This window comes from Macadamia integrifolia, chromosome 13 (assembly GCF_013358625.1).
Source record: "Macadamia integrifolia cultivar HAES 741 chromosome 13, SCU_Mint_v3, whole genome shotgun sequence".
NCBI classification, from domain to species: Eukaryota; Viridiplantae; Streptophyta; class Magnoliopsida; order Proteales; family Proteaceae; genus Macadamia; species Macadamia integrifolia.
Window position 1 is genome coordinate 3425184 of NC_056569.1, and position 23736 is coordinate 3448919.

A 23736-nucleotide genomic window follows, 5' to 3' on the forward strand; every position below is an offset into this window, starting at 1 on the left:
TAGGGAAAAGAGATGCAACAATGAATCCAGTTAATGAAATTAGGAGGGAAATCCATCGTAGAGAGAATAAGGTCAATATAATCCCACCTAATAGAGCCGAAAGCCTTATGGATGTCCAATTTGAATGTCAATCTTGATAACCATCAGTATAAAAAAAATAAAAATATAAAATATAAAATAATAATATAATAATATAATAATAATAATAATAATAATAATAATAATAATAATAATAATAATAATAATAAAACAAAAAAAACCAATTACTGGCTTTCCCTTTAGTCACTCTAAATGAGTTATCCTTTGTAATAATTGACCTTGATTATCTGAAATATGGCTTCATTCCTTCTGCTTGACATCTTGTATACGTTACTGTTTTGTTAATAGCGACGACCAAAATTAGACACAATAGAATTTACTTAATATTTCATTTTGCTTTGGTAGCTTTTTAATTCATTACAAAATTGATAAGCTTTTATTTTCTTGGTTGGTTTACAATTGGCAGATATGAGTCAAAGTTTATCCAGAGTATTGTTGACAAGGTTTTGAGTAACTTGAATCAACCACATTTTCATGTTGCCTAGTATCAAATTGGATTAGAACCCCGCTTGGAGAAAATGAAATCATTGTTAAATGTCGGATCAGATGATATTCACATCGTAGGGATCTATGGCATGGGGGGAATCGGTAAGACCACCATTTCCAAGGCTGTCTTTAACCTATTCTTACGCAGATTTGAAGGTTGCAGCTTTCTTGCAAATGTTAGAAAACTGTCAGGACAACCCAATGGTTTGCTTCATTACAAGAACAACTTCTTTCTGATATCCTAGAGGAAAGAAATATGAAAATAACCAGTGTTGATAGAGGTGTCAACATGATCAGCAAAAAACTCTTCTCCAAAAGAATTCTTCTTATTCTTGATGATGTGGATTAATTGATGCAATTAAATGCATTGGTTGGAAGGCGCAGTTGGTTTGGTTTGGGAAGTAGAATCATCATCACAACCAGGGATGTGCAATTGTTAAAGAATATCAAGGTTGGAAAAATATATGATATCACAGAGTTGAATGGAGACGAATCTCTTAAACTCTTTAGTTGGCATGCCTTTGGAAATAACCATCCAACAAAAGATTATTTGGAGCTCTCAAAGAGTATAATGGGTTATTTCAATGGACTTCCTTTAGCTCTTAAGGTTTTGGGTTATTTTCTATTTGGTAAAAGCATTCTTGAATTCAAGAGTGCACTAGAGAAATTTAAAAGAATTCCTTTTCATGAAATTCAAAGGAAACTTAGAATAAGTTTTGATGCACTAGATGATGATTTGGAGAAAGATATGTTCCTTGATATTGCATGTTTCTTTATTGGGATGGACAAAGACAGTGTCATTGGAATACTAGGCAGTTGCGATTCTTCCCAGAAATTGGCATTAGTGTTCTCATCCATAGGTCTGTCATAACAATCAATGAAAAGAATCAGGTGATGATGCATGATTTACTTCGAGATATGGGAAGGGAAATTGTTTGTGAAGAATCTCCAAAGGAGCCTGGACTGGAGAACGCAGTAGATTGTGGTTTCATGATGACGTATACAATGTACTAACAAAACATAAGGTAAGAGCACATGAAATTAGGAAGAAAGGCAACCCTTTCTTTTCAGCAGCATAAAGTCAATATTAGTGTAGGAAGGTTGTAGATGTATCACAGGATTGAGGGTTGGGTTTGTAGATGCTCATAACATTCCTATTAATGCTTTTTTTTTTGTTATCAGGGAACAATGACTGTTGAAGGCATTGCTCTAAACATGGTTGAAATTAAAGGAGTAGATCATATCAGTATTGAAGCCTTTGCAAAGATGCAGAGGCCAAGACTTCTCCAAATCAATCATCTGCACCTTACTGGAAACTACCGACATTTTTCAAAGGAGTTGAGATAGCTATGTTGGTACGGTTTCCCTTTGAACTGCATACCTACTAACTTTCATCTTGAGAACCTTGTTATACTGGACTTGCAATATAGCAACATCAAATATCTTTGGAAGGGAATCAAGGTATGGTATAATCTGTCATTTTTTTTTCTTTGAATTAAATTTATATTTGTTTAAAATATTTATTTAATCCTTGTAGTTGTTCCTTTTCTTTTTGGCAGTTGCTCAAGAAATTGAAAGTTCTGAATCTTAGTCATTCGAATGGCCTAACTCAAACTTCTGACTTGTCTGGACTCACCATAGTGGAAAAATTGGCATTTGAAGATTGTAGAAGTTTGGTTGGCGTTCACCATTCCGTTGGACAACTTGAGAGACTTGTTTTTTAAAGTTTAAAAGACTATGGAAACATGATAAGTTTAAGGGAGCTAATTGTAGATGACACTGCCATACAAGAAGTCCCCCTTTCGATTGGACGCCTGAAAAATCTCAGATGCTTATCTTTAAATGGATGTAAGAGATCAACCTCTAAAGAATGGAATCCATTCATTTGGTTTTGGAATTCATCACCAAGAAAAATTCCTGATTCCACCACTCTATTACCACCTTCTGTCGTGGGTTTATCCACTTTAACAACATTAAATGTGAGATGTTGCAATTTTTTTGATGATGCAATTCCTAGTGAGATTGGGAGCATTTGCTCATTGCAACATTTGGATATTGGCGATAACATGTTTCTTAGCCTACTAGCTAGTATCAGTCGCCTTTCTCTACTCAAGTCCCTTGGGTTGGAAAATTGTAAAAGGCTTCAATTTCTTCCAGAACTACCATCAAGTTTAGAGAAGTTGGTCACAAGTGGATGCATATCAATGGAAAGATTAGTGAGTCCTAGACACTCATCTTCCTTGCAAGAGCTGGTTTTAAGTGAATGTAGCCATCCTGGCAACATTAGCCACCTTACTCAGCTCAAAGATCTTCAGTTGCAAACTTGCAGGAGGCTTAAATCGCTTCCAGAACTTCCATCAAGTTTAAAGAAATTAAATGCAGGTGGTTTCAGATCATTGGAACGATTACCAAATTTTGAAAGCTTATCCTCATTGATCTCGTTGGATATAAGGTACAACAAGTGTACCTTATATCTCGTTGGATATAAGGTCAGTGTTCTCAGCTCCATTCCGTAAGGCTAAATAATTGCTCAAGGCTTCAAGTGGTCCCAGAGCTTCCATATAGTTTAAGATTATCGAATCCAGGGGGTTGCACATTGATGGAGAGATTGCCAAATGTGTCGAACTGTCATAAGTTGGACCATTTATACCTTTATAACTGTCACATGCTAGCTGAAATTCCAAGCTTTGAGAATTTGAAGTCTGCACGAACCATTTATATGAAGGGATGCAACTATTAGAGAGATACCTCAGTATACGGCCACACATGCTAACACACCCTCACCAACCATGTCTAGCTCACGTGCTGTTACCTAAACAAGTTGCTAGTGTTTGTCATAACTGTGTAACTGTGTAACCGTATTAGATGCTATCTCTTATGTATATATATCCTATAATCTTGATTAACAAAATATAATCAAAATATTATCACATGGTATCAGAGCTACCTCTCAAACGAGTTTTTTTACTTATCCTCTCATGGGTTCTCCGTCTTCTGCTACAAGCTCTGCTTCAGATTTGCAGGTGGTTTCTACCAATGTTTCTCCTCAACTGCCTTTGAAGCTTAATGCCTCGAATTACTTGCTTTGGCGCACTCAATTTCTACCACTTCTTCATGGATACAGCCTTCTAGGGTTTGTGGATGGGTCTTTCCCTCGGCCTGTGTCATCTTTTGATCCAGCTTCTGCAACTGCTGCTGATCTGTGGAAGAGACAAGATCAACTCATTCTGAGTTGGATCATATCGTCGTTGTCTGAAGCGACTATTTCTCATGTCGTTGGTGCTACTACCTCTTCAGAAGCTTGGAAGACTCTAAGTCGGATCTATGCTCCTACCTCAAGAACAAGAGTTATGGACCTCCAAGATCGGTTGTTTCGTATTCACCATGGCACTGAGTTGGTCACAGAGTACATCTTGAATGTTCGGTCAATCACTGATACACTGGCTGCTATCGATCAGCCTCTGTCTGATGAAGATCTGGTTCTTGCAGTCCTTAGAGGTCTTGGTCCTGATTTTCACGACTTTGCGACATCGATCCAGCTTCGCTCCTCTCCTGTGTCATTTTTAGAACTCACTGGCTTATTATTAAGCCATGAAAGCTTTCTTCAAGCCTCCACTCCTACTGCTTGTATTACAACAACGAATCTTGCTCTCTCAGGAGGTGATTCGAGTCGATCACCAACTGGATCTCCAGGTTCCCGTCGTTTCTCCAATAATCGGTTCTCACGAGGTTATCGTGGAAATCGCCGCTCCAATCATTCACAGTTTAATCAGAGTTACTCTGACCAAAATCAAGTAGATCATTCCTATCAGCATGGTCGTTATTGGAACACTGATCCAACCCGTTACAAGGAACAATAGTCCTATTTCAAAGGTTCCTCTTCACAAGGATCCTCTTCCGGATCTGCTTCTTCATCACTTTGTTAGATTTGCAGCCAGGCTGGTCACTCTGCTTCAACCTGCCCTCAAAGCTTTAATCATGCCTTCTTAGGTAATTCAGTTGCCTTCTCTTGTTATAATTCCTCCTGTTCTTGCACTGCCTCTTGGCTAATTGACACAGGTTCTAATAATCATCTTGTCTCAGACATTAGCAATCTAGCTATTTCCTCTCCTTACTCTGGTTCTGACCACATTGTTGCTGGGAATGGTCAAGGACTCCCAATCTCTAATGTTGGATCTTGCACTCTTCCAGGTTCTTCAACTCCCTTTAATCTTCCTACTGTTTATCATGTTCCTAATATTCAACGAAATTTACTCTCTGTTCATCGGTTTACAACCAATAATGATGCCTTCTTTGAGTTTTACTCTACTCATTTTGTTGTTAAGGATCGGCGAACGAAATAGGTCCTCTATCAGGGGTTGAGTAAAGATGGCTTATATCAAATTCCTCAGTTTACCTCACCTACCGCTGTTGCATGCTCTGTTGTTCGTACCTCAGTATACGACCACACATGCTAACACACCCTCACCAACCATGTCTAGCTCACATGCTGTTACTTAGACAAGTTGCTAGTGTTTGTTATAACCGTGTAACTGTGTAACCGTATTAGATGCTATTTCTTATATATATATCCTGTAATCTTGATTAACAAAATATAATCAGAATTTTATCACAGCAACAATCTGCCAAATAATTTTTGGAAGAGTCTCATCCAGGTTCGTTCTCTCTCTCTCTCTCTCTCTCTCTCTCTCTCTCTCTCTCTCTCTCATGATTTCTATGGAATAGGGATTGTGTGGCCATCATAAGTTTAACATATATGTTCCTGGAAGCAAGGTTCCGGATTGGTTCTACCATCGGGGTATGGGGTCTTCAATATTTTTTGAGGTTCCTCCGCTTTTGGATAGGAAGATCCAAGGGTTAACTATATGTGCTGTTTGGACAGGCATTGAAGAATGTAAGTACTTAGCCACAGAAAATTCTCCTATTATTATTATTTATAATAAAACAAAGGGTTATGAGCGAGTCAGCGCATTTAATAATGCCAGACAGGCCTTTTGTGAAGATGAGTTGTGGGTGGCCCACGTACCCACATATTGACTTGAAATATCAGTTAGTGCTGAAGTTTCAGTAAAATTAGGGAAACGACACCAAGATAATGAGTGTGGAGTCAATATAGTGTGCGAGCAAGATGAGAAATGTTCCCAGCGGTCAAACAGTGAAGCAGTGATTGGATGTAGTAGTAGCTCCCATTTGTATGCTGTTGATGATGTTATCCACCCAGATAATTCATGTGTAAGAACTGCTAGGGTTAAGAGAGGTTTAACTCAAGAAGTGAGTCTCCAAAGTGGCCACTCCAATGAAGAACAAGAAAAACCCAAGAAGTTTGAGGACCAAGCCTAGTCCAGACAACTGAGGATTCTATGGAGTTACTTCAAACCTTCTCCTCAACTTTTACAGAAACCAAGTTGATTCATCGAGGTTAGCTCAATAGGAGGGTAGGAATTAAGTAGACTTTGTGGTGATTTTATTTGACAATTATTGTTGTTGTATTCGTATAAAGAGGAGAGGATGTGAGAGAAATTGGTGTGGGTCTTTGATAGGAAAAAGATCTGTTATCTTTGTCGACCAGCATTGATCTCGTATGGGGGTGCGGTATGGTTGTGATTCGATTGGTTGCAACTGATGGATCGACGATCGACTTGCGAATTGGAGGAGTATATAATGTACTATTGTCTTGTTGATCAGGTAGTGAAAAATTGGTGTTTTTCGTGTTAGGGTTTTTGGGCAAATTTTTTCATGCCACAATTTGGGTGCTCTTGAGAGAGATCTCTATTATAATTTTTTCTTCAAACATGCTGATTCATCTTCTTCTTTGTCCAAGGACGTAGCACACCACATTGGTGTATGAACCTCATTAAATCTCTGTGTTTTGTGAATCTGTGTTCGTTTTTTATCGTATTTGTTGGTGTTTTCTCTAACAAGATTTGTATTGTATTAGCACAACAATCAAGTTAATTTGTTTAATTCATTTAATAGAAGGATTGATTGCAGAGACTAGAGATCGGAGAACAATTGATTACTAATGCTTGAGACACTCATTGACCATGTATAATTGGACTATTATTTGCCTTTGGTCATAGAACTAGAACAGATGCCAAGACATTATCAAAAGAGTTGCCCATCCCAACTGACCTTCTAATTCACACTATTACCATTAAGGAAGTGCAGAACATCCTTGATCAGAAACTGGTTACTTAGATGGGGCACCAGCAGAATGGCCTTCATCGACAATTGGCCGCTGTTGGCTGGCTGATTTATCGTCCGATGCAGTTGACTCCTATGGTTGCTCTCCTGGGCATCCATGTTGTTTGGATCTTTAATTTCATGCTCACTTGTGTTACCCAAATGTCTACGGGGCATCTTGGAGCCTCGGAGTTGGCTGTTGCTTTGTAGCTATTAGTTAATGTGGGAATTCAAGGTCTTACCCATTGGGTTATCGGATGTCTCATTCATGTCCCAATTAGCGAGGCATGATCAACTCAAACTGGAATTGGGCCCAGCCCACTTGTAGATTTTCCAAAATATGGTAAGACATTAGGCCAGGTTTTTGAAAACCCGGGCCCATCTTGCGGTTCGGATTGCTCAACCCAAGTTCGGCCTAACCCAAGGTCAGCTGGGATACATTAGCACAGGCTTACTGCAGTTTTTGTTATTTTCATGATATTTTTTACCTTTCTAAAAAATAAAAATAAAAAAAAAAATTACCTAAAAAATAAATTTTGATATGTGTTAGATATATTAAATCGATGATGTATAGAATATGTAAATTACATATAATACTTAATTCATGGCCGTCTCAATCTAAGGATCAATCCAGGCCCGGCCAACCTAGCTAGAGCCTAGGAAACCCAACCCTAGTCCAGCCCAAGCCCTGAAACTTTTGGGCGGGCTTTGGGCTCCCCAGGCTAAACTTGCACTCATAGGTAAGATACACCAGTAACGCATAAGATAATAATGCATAAAGGGTTCTGATATATATCATTTACAGAATTGATATGTATCTCTTATCAATATAATACTCTACAGGATAATTATTAAATAATTTAGCAATAGACGATACCTTGAATCAATTGGATTCTTAAAAACATTAATTAGTTTTAGATATTACAAACTAGTTGAAAACTGGTTGAACTTAATTATACATTAATTTATCTCTAGTAGCTAATTTATCCATAGGTCTCTGTTAAACATGGCCATATACCTCAACCGACTGTCATAGAGCTTGACTTGGATTGGTGCAACCCCCAAATCATTTTGTATTATTATTATTATTATTTTTTATTGATCCTAGTCTATCGGGGGTGGGGGAAAGGGATGTCAATCAGGAGGCCTTGGGTTTAAAGCTCCACATTCTACCAAGTGCATTTGGCACTATTGTTTGTTTGTAGAATGCTGTGCATGGTTGCTACAAGTAAATAATTTGCATTTTTTGTCCTAGGATTTGTACAGATGAATCGCGTTAAATATGTATCTGTTTTATGTTATTTTTGTACACCGTTTTTTAGTAGAGATTTTTTTTAAAGTATTATTAATTTGTAGATCTGTTCAAGAAAAAAGAACCCTACCAATCTAACATAGGAAACACCTAGACACAACTGGGATAGTTGGATCTTTTCACACATTGTTGTTTAAAGTATCTTCGATGCAGATATGATACTCTCTGATACATATCTTAAATTTAGCCTACCGATATGGTGGCTGATGCCGATACTTTAATCCTTGATCTTTAATATATCTTAACATATCTCCGATATAATACGATACCCTCTGATACGTATGTTAAATTTAGCTAACCAATACAATGACCGATACTAATACTTTCATCCTTGAGTCGCCAGATTGGCAAAGTTCCTCTGTCACTCTTTTTAATACATATCTATATCAGTTTGGGACAGCAGCTTGGTCCAGTGGTTTGTACTTGACTCATCAAAGCTAGTTCTGGGCTTAAGTCTCCATTTTGAGTTCCCGTCCCATCCTCCCTTTCCACCTCCACCCTTGGTTGCCTTATCCATACATATTTTTGGTTGAATTTACTGTGTTACATATCACTGTAGTTTGTAGTGATTGAGATTTACCACTTATCATTAACCATTTTTGAAAGTCTAACAACTTTAGAGATCTTTTTACAAGTTTGAACTTCCAATGAAATTTCAACACCTGCTTAGACTAGAGAGATCGATAACATATTCTCTTTGTTTTACTTGCCCATGTTTTCAACATCTATTAAAAAATTTAGGATAATTACACATGAGGTGCCCTAAGTTTGTAGAAAGGATGTTTGAGGTGCCCTAAACTAAAAAAAAAAAGGGCGTTTGGGGTGCCTTATCGGTTAATAGTTCTCGGAAATGAATAAATTTTCAAAATTTTCCCTCAACCCCACTCTGCTCATGACCCCACCTTCAACTCCAATTCCACTTCCAACATGTCCCCAACCTCCGCCACCGTCTCACTCTCAGCAATTGCATCCCGCCCTGTCCTGAAGCCACGAACTCAAGCTCCCTTAATTCTGATGATGATTATTATCACCATCCCATCCTTGCCTACATTGTAAGTTGGAACCAAGTGATGAAAATGGGGCATGAAGGTGGGTTTGATGAAGGTTGTAGCAGGCAATGGTGGGTCAGTGGTACAGTTACAATTGTGGAAGGTTGTAGGCAACGGAAACAGAGTTGAGGCAATAATTGCAAATGGATTGCTGGAGAGGGATGAACACATGAATGGGTGTTTGGGGGTACCCATTTAGTATCTGACAAGGATAAAATTGAAAATAAATCTAGTTTAGAACAAAATATGTTTATATAGATCCTAAAAGTCAGTTTTCAAACTTAGGGAGCCTGAAATATCCCTTTTACAAAACTTAGGACACCTCAAAATGTAATTAAACCAAAACGGGGAAAAGAATACGATCTCCTAGTGTACCAGACGTCGACTCACATCAAAAAACTTTTTTTTATCCTTATATTAGATCAATATTATATTAAATAATTTACGAAAGTTAAATAAGAGGTAACTAAAAAAAAATTATCTAGCATAGTTGGTGAACTTGGTGTGTAAAAAACTCATGCTCACCATGAACTGTTACCTACTTCTCTCTCTACATATCAAAAAAAAAAAGTATAACTTTCTAATTCACCAAGATAACGACAGCATCCATTAAGTTTAGATAAAAATACGTTTGTAGTATCCTTCCAACATTCATGTTGCACCACAATATATGATCAAAGAAAAGAAACACAGAAGTTTTCCCAATTGTACGGTGAATATTGCTTCCATGATAACAAGATGAACACTATGGGTGGTCAGATGAATGAATTCCCGTCCCTATGCTATAAGGAAAACTCGAATAAAAACAAAATAAATTAAAAGATAGAAAGTCTTCAATGACCAAAATAGCCTCGGCCTAATATTCCCAAGACCCCAAAGTCAATGCCGTGTCGGCTAAGGGTCTATTGCCGACATATTAAAAAAGTGCTCGCCAATTCACATGGTTGTGGTAGGCAACTTCTATCAGCTTTACAGCCCACTGCCGTGTAATCTTCTGCCATAGAAAAATCCTATAAAGTAATATTTGGTGGGTAAGGCCCATCAGCTTTACCCTTTTTTTTTATTATTAGTTTTCCTTTTGATCATCAATCTTTTGCTTCCTCTAGTGTTCAGCAAATATCTTTCTGTCATTTGGAGTGTTTTCCTTCTCTGTTTTTCGTACTCTGCAACGTTAATCCCGAGAACATATCAAGTGATTCATTTTGTCTCCTGTTTTTTTGTAAATTGCAATGGATCCGAAGCGGACAAGAGAAGGGGAAGGCTCGGCTTCTTCTACTCCTGGCTGGAATCATGATGTGTTCTTAAGTTTTAGAGGCGAAGACACACGCAAGAGTTTCACCGATCATCTCTACACTGCTTTAGTTCAAAGAGGAATCAACACCTTCAGAGACGACAACGAGCTCAAGAGAGGAGAAGATATCGCCTCAGAGCTATTGAAATCAGTAGAGAAATCGAGGATTTCCATCATCGTCTTTTCTAGGAATTATGCTTCTTCCAGGTGGTGCCTCGATGAGCTGGTCAAGATAATGGAGTGCAGAGAGACGATCGGCCAAACGGTTCTACCTGTTTTCTATGATATTGATCCATCTGATGTTCGGAAACAGAGTGGGATCTTCGGAGAAGTATTTGCGAGGCAAGAAAAGCGTTCCAAACTCGAGATGGAGAAGATGGACAGGTGGAGGACAGCTCTCAAAGAAGCAGGGAGTTTGTCAGGGTGGGATGTACGAAATGGGTAATCCTTACTTACTAGAATCACCTTCTCCCTTCCCTCTATATTTTAAAGATTTTGTTTCTGGATTTTTATGGTGAATCAAACCATTTCAATTAAAAAAAAAAAAAAAAAATCAAACCAATCCGGAACTAGGCTTGGGTTAAGATTTTGACCTTCAGTGCGGGTTCGGGCTTGAGTTGAAGCATAGGCCCAACTTGACCCTGATTTTAACCATTATATATGTAATATAATTTAGGACTATCACCTTGTCCTTTTATTTTGAATAAAGGAAGTCGGGTTATTGATTCTTATGATTAGGTGTATTGCACTTCATAGTTTGAATTATGTATTTATCATTTGATCTTTCCTTCTCTTTTTCCATTTTTTTTTTATTTTTTTATTTTTTTATTTTTTGAATCAATGTTAGCTGAACCTTTCCAAGAATTAGGCTAATTCGGGCCAACCCGGCCCAATTAGGGTCAGGTTAGGTTGGCATGATCCCAATAGGGTTGGGCCTAGGCAAGAACAAGGTAGGGTTGGGTTGGTTGAATTTTGGAGACCTATGGTTGGGCTAGGGTTTTAAAAAATCTGGCCCAACCTGGGCTTGTTTCACCCCTAATAGAGACCAGTCATAACAAAGAAGGAGGTTAAAGCATCAAAAATTGTAGTCACAGATTGTTGATTGGCTTTGATAAAGATCATGAGGTAATCTGCAAATGATAAATGAGTGATCTTTAAGATCTTACATCTAGGAATTGGATGGATGAAATTCCCCTCGGTTTTGGTCATTAGGATTTTGAAGAGGCCCTCCATGGCAATAGAAAAAATGAAAGGAGAAATAGGACAACTTTGGTGAATCCCTAACATTGAGGTGAAAAAACCTTGAGGGGAGCCATTGATAAGCACAAAAAATAGGGAGAAGAGATGCAACACAGTGAATGTAGTTAATGAAATTAGGAGGGAAATCCATCTTAGAGAGAATATGGTCAATATAATCCCACCTAATAGAGTCAAAGGCCTTACGGATGTCTAATTTGGATGTCAATCTTGATAAATAAAAAAATAGAAAAAAATAAAAAATTACTAGCTTTCCCTTTAGTCACTTTAAATGAGTTATCCTTTCTAACAAATGACCTTGATTTTTTGAAATTTGGCTTCATACGTTCTGCCTGACATCTTGTTTATGCTATTGTATTGTTAGTAGCGATGACCAAAATTAGACATAGTAGAATTTACTTAATATTTCATTTTGCTTTGATTGCTTTTTAATTCATTACAAAATTGATAAGCTTTTATTTTTTTGTGGTTTACAATTGGCAGATATGAGTCAAAATTTATCCAAAGTATTGTTGACAAGGTTTTGAGTAGCTTGAATCAACCACATTTTCATGTTGCCCAGTATCAAGTTGGATTAGAAACCCGCTTGGAGAAAATGAAATCACTGTTAAATGTCAGATCAGATGATATTCGCATCGTAGGGATATGTGGCATGGGGGGCATCGGTAAGACCACCATTGCCAAGGCTGTCTTTAACATATTCTTACGCAGATTTGAAGGTTGCAGCTTTCTTGCAAATGTTAGAGAACTGTCAGGACAACCTAATGGTTTAATTCATTTACAAGAACAACTTCTTTCTGATATCCTAATGGTAGGAAACATGAAAATAACCAGTGTAGATAGAGGTGTCAATATGATCAGTGAAAAACTATTCTCCAAAAGGGTTCTTGTTGTTCTTGATGATGTGGATCAATTGACCCAATTAAATGCATTGGCTGGAAGGCGTAGTTGTTTTGGTTTGGGAAGTAGAATCATCATAACAACCAGGGATGTGCATTTGTTAAATAATGTCAAGGTTGATGAAATATATAAGATCACGGAATTGAATACAGAGGAATCTCTTAAGCTCTTTAGTTGGCATGCCTTCGGAAATGACCATCCGACAAATGATTATTTGGAGCTTTCAAAGAGTATAGTTGGTTATGTCAATGGACTTCCTTTAGCTCTTAAGGTTTTGGGTTCTTTTCTAGTTGATAAAAGTATAATTGAATTCAAGAGTGCAGTAGAGAAATTGAAAAGAATTCCTAATGATGAAATTCAAAGGATACTTAGAATAAGTTTTGATGGACTACATGATGATTTGGAGAAAGATATGTTCCTTGATATTGCATGTTTCTTTATTGGGATGGACAAAGACCATGTCATTGGAATACTGGACAGTTGCGATTTCTTCCCAGAAATTGGCATTAGTGTTCTCATCCGTAGGTCTCTCATAACAATCAATGAAAAGAATCAGGTGATGATGCATGATTTACTTCGAGATATGGGAAGGGAAATTGTTCGTGAAGAATCTCCAAAGGAGCCTGGAGAACGCAGTAGATTGTGGTTTCATGATGACGCCTACAATGTGCTAACAAAACATAAGGTAAGAGTACACGAAATTAGGAAGAAAGGCAACCCTTTCTTTTCAGCAGCATAAAGTCAATATTAGTGTAGGAAGGTTGTAGATGTATCGCAGGATTGAGGGTTGTGTTTGTAGATGCTCATAACATTCCTATTAATGCTTTTTTTTTGTTGTCAGGGAACAATGACTGTTGAAGGCCTTACTCTAAACACGGCTGAAATTAAAGGAGCAGATCATATCAGTATTGAAGCCTTTACAAAGATGCAAAGGCTAAGACTACTCCAAATCAATCATGTGCACCTTACTGGAAACTACCAGCACTTTTCAAAGGAGTTGAGATGGCTATGTTGGTACGGTTTCCCTTTGATCTCCATACCTTCTAACTTTCATCTTGAGAACCTTGTTATACTTGACTTGCAATATAGCAACATCAAATATCTTTGGAAGGGAATCAAGGTATGGTATAATCCATCATATTTTTTTCTTCTTTCAATCAGATTTATTTAAAATAGTTACTTAATCCTTGTAGTTGTTCCTTTTCTTTTTGGCAGTTGCTCAAGAAATTGAAAGTTCTGAATCTTAGTCATTCCCATGGCCTAACCCAAATTTCTGACTTGTCTGGACTCACCATGCTTGAGAAATTGGTATTTGAAGATTGTAGAAGTTTGGTTGGCGTTCACCATTCCGTTGGACAACTTGAGAGACTTGTTTTTTTAAGTTTAAAAGATTGTGGAAACCTGAGGAATCTACCAAACAGCATATGTGAGTTGAAATCTCTTGAAAATCTCATTCTTTGTGGTTGCTTAAAACTTGAAAAGTTGCCAGAAGAATTTGGAAATATGAGATGTTTAAGGGAGCTTATTGTTGATGACACTGCAATACAAGAACTCCCCCTTTCGATTGGACGCCTGAAGAATCTCAGATGCTTATCTTTAAATGGATGTAAGAGATCAACCTCTAAAGATTGGAATCCATTCATTTGGTTTTGGAATTCATCACCAAGAAAAAATCCTGATTCCACCACTCTATTACCAACTTCTGTCTTGGGTTTATCCTCTTTAACAACACTAAATATGAGAAATTGCAATTTGTTGGAAGGTAAAATTCCTAGTGAGATCGGGAGTATGTGCTCATTGCAACATTTGGATATGAGTGATAACAAGTTTCTTAGCCTACCAACTAGTATCAGTCGCCTTTCTCAACTCAAGCGCCTTGAGTTGCGAAATTGCACAGGGCTTCAATTTCTTCCAGAACTGCCATCATGTTTAGAGACCTTGTATGCAAGTGGATGTGAATCAATGGAAAGATTAGTCAGTCCTGGACACTCATCTTCCTTACAAGAGCTGGTTTTAAGTGAAACTTTTTGGTGTAACCATCCTGGCAACATTAGCCACCTTACTCAGCTCAAATATCTTGGCTTGGAAAATTGCACGAGGCTCAAATCGCTTCCAGAACTTCCATCAAGTTTAGAGCAAATAGAAGCAGGTGGTTGCACATCATTGGAACGATTATCAAATTTTGAAAGCTTATCCTCATTGGCCAGGTTGAATATAAACAACAGCAATATTCGTACCCTACCAGCTTGCCTTGGTCGGTGTTCTCAGCTCTGGTCCCTTAACGTAAATGATTGCTCAAGGCTTCAAGTGCTCCTAGAGCTTCCATCAAGTTTAAAGTATTTATATGCAGGGGATTGCACATTGATGGAGAGATTGCCAAATGTCTCCAACTGTCCTGAGTTGAACCATTTATACATTGATAATTGCCACATGCTAGCTGAAATTCGAGGCTTTGAGAATTTGAAGTTCGTACAAACCATTTATATGAAGGGATGCAACAATCTGACAAATAATTTTAAGAAGAGTCTCATCCAGGTTCTCTCTCTCTCTCTCTCTCTCTCTCTCTCTCTCTCATTGTCATTATTTCTATGGAACAGGGATTGTGTGGCCATGATAACTTTAACATATTTGTTCCTGGAAGCAAGGTTCCGGATTGGTTCTACCATCGGAGTATGGGATCTTCAATATTTTTTGAGGTTCCTCCGCTTCTAGATAGGAAGATCCAAGGTTTAACTGTATGTGCTGTTTGGACAGGCATTGCAGAATCAAAGATCTTTATGGCAGAAAATTCTCCTATTATTATTATTCATAATAAAACAAAGGGTCATGAACAAGTCCGCTCTATTTATCCGGAGAATCAGGCCTTTTGTGAAGATGAGTTGTGGGTGGCCCATATACCACATACTGACTTGAAATATCAGTTAGAGCAAGGGAATCAAATAGAAGTTTCAATAGAAATAAAGAAACGACACCAAGTGAATGAGTGTGGAGTCGATATAGTGTACGAGCAAGATGAGAAATGTTCTCAGCCATCAGACAGTGAAGCAGTGATTGGATGTAGTAGCAGCTCTCATTTGTAGGCTGTTGATGATGTTATCCACGGAGATAACTAATTCAGGTGTTACAATTGGCTGAGGACTAAGCTTAGTCAAGACATCTGAAGATTCGACAGAGTTACTTCAAATCTTCTCCTTGAATTTTACAGAAACCAAGTTGATTGATCATGGTAAGCTTAATAGGATAGGCATTAAGTAGATTTTGTGGTGATTTTATTTTACAATTATTGTTGTTGTATTCGTATAGACTAGAGAGGTGAGGATGTGATAGAAATTGGTCAGAGTCTTTGAGAGGAAAAAGAGCTATTATGTTTGCCTTGAATTATTGATCTGTTTTGAAGAATGACCCGCTCCGATATATTTTGATGATTTTTTTTTTTCCTGAGGACTATGATAGTAGCAGTGATGGGTTGGGCTGGTAAGCCCAAGCCTGGAGACCAACATTGATCTCCTATTGGGGCACAATACGATTCGACCCGATCAACTACGACCCGTGACTTGGAGGAGTATATAATATACAATTTATTGTCGGTAGTGAATAATTGATGTTTTTCATGTTAGGGTTTCTAAACGAGTTTTTTTCTTGCCGCTATCTGGGTGTTCTTAAGAGAGATCTCCATTGTAATTTTTTTTTCTCCAAGCATATTGGATCATTTTATTCTTTACCTTTTTTTGTTTTATTGTTTTTTGGTAAGTTATAGTCGTCACCTACTCCTTTATTGTACTTGGCAATTTCTATCAGCTTCACAGCTGACCGCCGTGTAATCTACGTGTGAAGTCGCCAAAGAGGGATCAACGAGCTTAGGAAAGGAGAAGATATCACCTTAGAGATTCTGAAAGCAATTGAAAAATTAAGGATTTTTATCATTGTTTTTTCCAGGAACTATGCTTCTTCTAGGTGGTGCCTCGATGAGCTCGTCAATTTAATCGAGTGCAGAGAGCTGATCTGCCAAACGGTTCTGCCTGATTTCTATGATGTTGATCCTTCAGATGTTCAGAAACATAGTGGGGTCTTTGGGGAAGCATTTGAGAAGCAAGAAGAGCGTTTCAAGGTGGAGATGAGGTGGTGGAAAGCTGGAGGAGAGCTCTTAAAAAAGCAGCGAACTTCTCCGGATGGGATCCACGAAATGGGTAATCATAACTAAAATCCATTTCTCTCACTTTTAAGTGACTTTCTCTCTGTTTTTGGACTTTAATGTGAATCAAGACATGTTTCGTAGGATTGAATTTGCATTCTTACGTGAGAGATACAATTTAAAGGAGTAGACCTAAAATGACATGGGGAAATAAACAATTTTTGTTCTGGATGATTGCTAATTGGAGGGCCCCTCGCTATGTGACATATTGATCATAAACCACCGTGTGGTGGTGTTGTAAGCAAATCATCCCTCTCGATTTGCAACTGATCACATGGAGTAACGTGATATGTTGTCTCTGTTGATATTAAACATACTAAAATCGTCATATGGATAACGATGGATTCAAGAATCACCATCCAATAGCAATTAGCACCCATAATCATTATATCCAATTGGATTGGACGAAGCTCGATAGTACTTAGAATAGTGATACACTCTGCCATGGTTTGAGGTATGGTATCGAATCGCCTGTATTTCAGTATCCTAGCTATCAATCCCGACAACATGTTGATGTCTATTTGAATGATACGGATAAAAAATAAAACAGTCAAAAACTTGATTTTTAAAAAATCAAGACAAACCTGTCCGATCTTGGCCGACTGCCGATTTATATTGGTATGGTATCGGTTTCCTATGTGACCGAAACCGTGCACTAAAACCAAGAGTCCTTGCCCGGTTCTATTCATTTATTCAAATAATTTTCTTCTCTAGTGTCACTTTCTAGTCTCTACCTCCCCCCATATGACCATACCTCCATTAATCGAGAGAAAAGTGGCCCAGTCGTTCGATTGATCCATTCTGCTTCTAAGCTCCATCAGAGCTAGGTAGGGAGGGAGGGACGGAGGGAGGGAGCTATTTGTGGTTCAAGTTCAAACTACGTTCTTGAATAATGAGAAATGCTCCGGTACCGACAGTGAAGCAGTGATGGATGTTGCTCTCATTTATATGCTGATGACGTTATCCACACAGATAATCCCGAAGAAGTGGGTTTAAGAGAGGTGGGTTAAGAGAGGTCTAAAAGAAGAAGAGTGTCTTCAAGGTGGCCAGTCTAACGAAGAACAAGAGCCCAAGAGGTTGAAGTTGAATACCAAGCTTAGTCCAGACCGGAAAACTGAGAATTCTACGTGAGTTGACTTTAAACCTACTCCTTTACTACTACAGAAACCAAGTTGATTCATCAAGGTAAGCTCAGTCGTTTAATAGTAGGATTGAATAACTGAATAATAATTGGTTGTGACATTTGACCCATCTGTAATTGGACTAATTAATGTTTGCCTTGGAGCACGGAACTATCAAAACAGGGGAAAGCAACAGAGAGCTGATTGTGCTCTCCTCATTCCTCATAACCAAACATCGACGTAATTGGGTTTGCAGGATCATGTAGGCAGGACTAGACGTCCAAGTTTGGTCCGGTGAAACACAAGCCTGCTGGCGTCAGCTGAATATTTCAAGGCCTGGACTGGGTTTCCATTCCCTCAGCATAAATAATTGCTCAAGGCTTCAACTTCAAGAGCTCTTAATTAATCATTCTATGTTGAGTATATAATGTTCTACGATCAAAAAATTGGACTCTAAAGTACACTGGGACGTGAGAGTGAAAAAAAGAAAGGCGTACCTGGTGCATGAGGCTCCCGCATTTATGGGGTGAGAACTACAAAATCCTATTGATTATGGCTAGTGAATCAATAAATTTGTAATCAACTATGTGAAATACTCTCAACAAAACCTTGCTGATTAGGAAAAAATTTATTCTTTAATTGAAATAGGAAGATTATGAAGTTGCTTATTGGTTTCCTTATTCTCTCAGTGCTTTTGAGGAACAAGGTACATGAAAATAGAACCATGACTTGTATGAGAAAACTGTACCAGGATAAGCCAGAGCAGCAGCTATCACGTGGCAAATCAAAGTTAATACCCTTAATATTAGTGTACTTAGAAGTGATCAAGTCAAGATTTCCCTCTAGTCCACCACCCACGTCAACCACCACATTTGCCTTTTCCAACCTATCATAAATTTCAGGTATTCCCCTCATGAGTGCGATGGAGAGGTTAAACAAAATTATAATAGATTATGAAAAGTTTTTGTTTTTCAATTAAAATGTTTTGGATATATGTATTGCATAACGAGCTTTTCTTTTTTTTTTTTTTTTTTTTTTTTAAAGGGTAGAACCAGCTTTTCATGTAGGCCTTGTGATGATTCATGAGCACAAAAGGAGATGATGAAACTGAATCTTGGTTTGAAACAACGCATTTGCAGACAGGTGCATAGGCTTTGAATTTGACTATGGTCACCAGTGACCTTGGAGCAGGGATTGAGATATTCATATCGGATCGTTGTTATACCTGATCGATTCTTATCTTGTATCAATATTGGATCAAGGTCAAAATCGTTAAAAACCTCAATTTTCTTTTATAAAAAATATGAATAAAATCAACTAATTCAAATCAATACAAAATGATTCATATCAGTATCATTTCAATATTGGTGGAGACGAATACCGATTCAATTTCAGAGAACTAAATCCCAGGTTAGGAGCGAGTATCGAATAGTTGGCCATGAGACGCAATATACCACGATCAAGCATATCGGGGGCATATGGTATCAGGACAGTTAGCATCCCACTCGAACTCAACCTCTAGAGTCATACTTACACTCAACAACCTCTCCTACATTGTAAGCATTTTCAGTGAGCACAAACTCTAGAGACTACTTGCAGTCCAAGACTACCTCATGAGACAGCAGAGTTAGAGTATGACTCTCACATGTGATAATAGACTTTCTGTCCATTACTTACATATGTTAAGAGAGTCCTACCCCATTACTATTAGAGTTTGAGTCTTCCACATGTGATCATAGAGTTTGTCTATAACTCAATAATTGTAATAGCTATATAAGAACATCATTGTACACTCATTAAAGAAAATGCCAATATACAATTTCAACATGGTATCACGAGCCGCATAAAGCTCCACCGAGCACCCTCCCCCTCCCCACGTTTTCCCCTCTCCAATAGCCTACGCCCCCTCTTCTTTACAACTTCTTTGCAAAAAAAGAAGAAGAAGAAGAAAGAGCCCAACGTCCCTCTCTCACCTATAGTTTAACCCACACCCCACTATCTCCAATAAACACTCCTCCCCCTTCTTCCTCTCTTGCAAAAAAAAAAAAAAACCCGCACATACAAAACCCAATCCCTAATGACCAAACCACCTCCTCCCTCTTCTACTATAGCCGAACCATCCCCACCTCCCACATCCCTATCTAGTGCTCATCATATGATATCTCTAAAGCTTACATCTAAGAATTATGCTTATTGGCACACACAGGTCGTACCCTATCTCACTGGCCAACGCCTCTTCGACTATGTCACCGGTGACAATCGTTGCCCTCAAGACCTTATCAAAGCCAAGGCATGACGTGAACAACATGCTTTTATTATGAGCATTCTCATCGCCTCTCTCTCTGAAGAAGCTTTTTCATTAGCAGTTGGACGGACCACTAGCAAAGAGATCTGGGATGCACTCCATGCTGCATTCAGTTCTCCATCTACAACTAGGATTCTGTCTCTTAACGTCTCCCTTCAAAATCTGGTTCACAAACCAGATGAAACCATTACTCGATTTCTCCATTGAGCCAAGCATCTCTCCGATGAGCTAGCAGCTGCAGGGAAGCCTCTCCCATCAGAAGACTTTAACATCCACATCTTTCGGGCCCTACGCACTGAATATCAAGCCCTTGCCTCCATTATGATGGCACAAAAGGAGCCCATCTCCTACACCGATATGCATGGTCTCCTTATGAGTCACGAGAATCTTCTCCACTCATGCCTTCCCATTGTTGATCCTGCCATTGATGCATCAGCCCATGTCACTCACCAAGGTCGTGGTCCTCCTGCCACTGGTGGTCGTGGTACAAGCTCCTCCCAAGGCAGTGGTCGTGGTCGTGCTAGTGGATTTGGCCGCTCTAATGCATTCGTTCACAATCCATGCACAATCTGTGGAAGCACTAATCATCAGACAGACACTTGCTACTACCGCCCACAGGGACCTACCAGAGCCGCCATTCTACCTACCCCTCCCCATCCCTACAATCGGCCACCACCTCAACCCAACGCTTACCATACTACACCCTTCCCTACCCCTCAACCCCTACCATTGCACCTCCACCCCATCACCCCACACCTCCATAATCCTTCACCACCTCTTGGATCCCTGATACTGGAGCCAGCCACCATTCCACCCCTGACTTAATCCAATTCTCCACTTATGATCCATACACAGGTAATAACCAACTTGTGGTTGGTAATGGTAAGGGCCTTCCTATATCTCACATAGGCACTGCTTCCATCTCTTCTCCCTCTCGTTCCTTTTCTCTTTCTACTGTTTTACATGTTCCCACTCTCACTTGTTCTTTGTTATCTGTTCAGCAATTTTCCCATGACAATAATGTTTACTTTGAGTTTCACTCTTCCTTTTTCTCTGTGAAGGATCTAAAGACCAATCAAACCCTCTTCACTGGACACAGTAAGCATGGTCTCTATTCCGTTCCAGCGTCACCTTATACCAATCTGGCCTCTATCTCATCTTTCAATCGCTGGCATCATTGTTTAGGGCACCCTCATGAACGTGTCCTTCGTCTTATGTTACCTGGTCATCAGCTCGTGAAGTCTCCTTCTTTATGTTCTGCTTGCCAAATGGGCAAAGCTAGTAGATTGTCACTACGTGAAACTAGTACTCGTAGTTCCTCTCCTTTGGATTTGATTTTTAGTGATGTATGGGGCCCCCACCCCACAGTTTCTTCATATGGGAATCATTATTTTGTTATATTTGTTGATGACCATACTAAATATATTTGGTTTATTGCTTTAAAGTTGAAGTCTGATGTTTACTCTGCCTTGCGTACTTTTCAGGCCTTGATGGAACGTCAGTTCTCTCGCTCCATCAAGGCCATTCAAACTAATTGGGGGGGAGAATTCCGTACTCTCCCATCTTACTTTGCTAAGTTGGGCAAGGTTATCTTGCACTCATACTCATGAGCAACAGGGAACAGTTGAGCGTCGTAACAGACACATTGCTGAAACTGGGATTACCTTACTATCCCATGCAGCTGTTCCCCAGGCTTACTGGGATTATGCCTTTGAAATCGTGGTCTTTCTCATCAATCGCATGCCCTCCTCTGTCATAGGCATAGTTAGCAATTCGGCCGAATAATTCGCGAATTATTCGGCCGAACCGAATTTTTAAGAATTTTATCAAAAATTCGGACCGAATCCGAATTAAAAATAAAATTCTTTAAAATTCGCGACTTTTTCAAAAATGAATATAATTCGCGAATAATTCGGACCGAATCCGAATTAAACCGAATTATTCGGTCCATTTAAACATTATTTAAAAAAAAAACCAAAAATAAAAAATAAAAAAACAAAATTTTTTTTTAAAAAACCCCAATAAGATTTTTTGACCGCTTTTTTGACCGAATCCTTAAATTAATCGTCCGAATTATTCCGAATAATTCTCCGTCCGAATAATTCCCGAATCCGAATTTGCTAACTATGGTCATAGGTAACAAATCCCCCCATCAGTTAGTTACAGGCAATTCTCCGGACTACTCTTTTCTAAAAATCTTTGGATGCCTATGTTATCTATGGCTCCGTCCTTACAATCATCACAAAGTTGAACCCCGTTCTGCCTCATGTGTTTTCTTAGGATATAGCCCTTCCCATCATGGTTATCGTTGTATGGATCTCATCACCCGTTGTATCTACATATCTCGCCATGTCAGATTTGATAAATCTACTTTCCCATTTCACACTGCACCACCATCCTCCTCAACCCAACCCCCTCCTACTACCCCTCCCCCGTGGGGCATTGCACTTAACATACCTACCCCTCAACCTCACCCTAGCCCTCTGCCTACCCTCCCAAACCCACCCATACCTCTCCCTGCCACCCCAGAACCGCCCCTACCTAAACCACCCTCTCCCATATCCCCTCTTTTCTCACCTCACCTAACCCTAACCGGCCCTAACCCTGACTCCTCTACCACCCCACCCCGTCGCACCAGACCCCTACACGATCTCTATGCTGACCCCCTGACCCTCTCTACCATCACCTCACCTAACCCGGTTGAACCTCCATACTTCTCCCAGGCCCACAAGGTTCCTCATTGGCGTTATGCTATGTCTGATAAATTTAATGCTTTATTACGTAATGGTACTTGGTCTCTTGTGCCTTACAGGGAAACTATGAATCTGGTTGGCTGCAAGTGGGTGTACCGCATCAAACGGAAGGCAGATGGCTCCCTTGAGCGTTATAAGGCCCGTTTAGTTACTAAATGATTTCATCAACAACCTGGTCTTGACTATCATGAGACCTTTAGCCCTGTCATCAAACCTACTACCATACGAACAATCCTCTCCTTGGCCATATCTAACGGATGGGCTGTTCGTCAGCTTGATATTCAGAATGCATTCTTGCATGGTATACTATCTGAGGAAATCTACATGGCTCAACCCCAGGGTTTTGAAGATGCCCTGCGCCCTAATCATGTCTGTCGCCTCCACAAGTCCCTCTATGGGCTCAAACAGGCTCCTAGGGCTTGGTTTCACAGGTTAACTGAGTTCCTCACTCGCTCCGGTTTTCGATCATCCCAAACCGACACATCACTGTTTATCTACATGCAGGGCTCTGTTGTCACATATGTCCTTGTCTACGTCGATGACATCTTGGTTACAGGGAACCAACCAACTCATGTTCAGACTCTCCTTCATCAGCTTGCTTCAGAATTCTCTATCAAGGATCTTGGTCGTCTCAGCTTTTTCCTTGGTATTGAAGCCCTATATCGGTTTGATGGTGTCCTCCTCTCTCAACACCGGTACATCACTGATCTCCTCCAGAGGGCTGGCATGACTGACTGTAAGCCCGTCACTACTCCCATGGCCACCACCTTTGCAGCATCTTCCACAGG

General features: G+C 39.2%; 1 protein-coding gene across 5 annotated transcripts; it reads left to right on the top strand.

Moving 5' to 3' along the window:
• The first annotated feature begins 9921 nt into the window (after positions 1-9921).
• On the top strand, positions 9922-16722 carry LOC122059941 (disease resistance protein RPV1-like). 5 transcript variants are annotated; one of them, XR_006134171.1, is made up of 6 exons: positions 10142-10861; positions 12161-13262; positions 13419-13697; positions 13793-15112; positions 15175-15803; positions 16376-16722. XR_006134171.1 is itself a non-coding variant. In XM_042623038.1 (5 exons), exons 1-5 carry the CDS (start codon positions 10359-10361, stop codon positions 15488-15490), a joined length of 3363 nt encoding a protein of 1120 aa, XP_042478972.1. In that variant the 5' UTR covers positions 9922-10358; the 3' UTR covers positions 15491-15622. The 5 variants fall into 5 exon arrangements, 3 of the variants coding, with proteins under 3 accessions (XP_042478972.1, XP_042478974.1, XP_042478971.1); XR_006134170.1 differs by having other exon boundaries at positions 16514-16722; XM_042623038.1 differs by lacking the exon at positions 16376-16722 and having other exon boundaries at positions 9922-10861; positions 15332-15622.
• The last annotated feature ends 7014 nt before the right edge of the window (positions 16723-23736 follow it).

Bases quoted from the DNA above. Each gene is read 5' to 3' on its own strand.
- LOC122059941 (XM_042623037.1), top strand. From the start codon at position 10,359: ATGGATCCGAAGCGGACAAGAGAAGGGGAAGGCTCGGCTTCTTCTACT. The intron at 13,698-13,792 runs GTATGGTATAAT...TCTTTTTGGCAG, and splicing joins ATCTTTGGAAGGGAATCAAG to TTGCTCAAGAAATTGAAAGT. The intron at 15,113-15,174 runs GTTCTCTCTCTC...TCTATGGAACAG, and splicing joins TTAAGAAGAGTCTCATCCAG to GGATTGTGTGGCCATGATAA.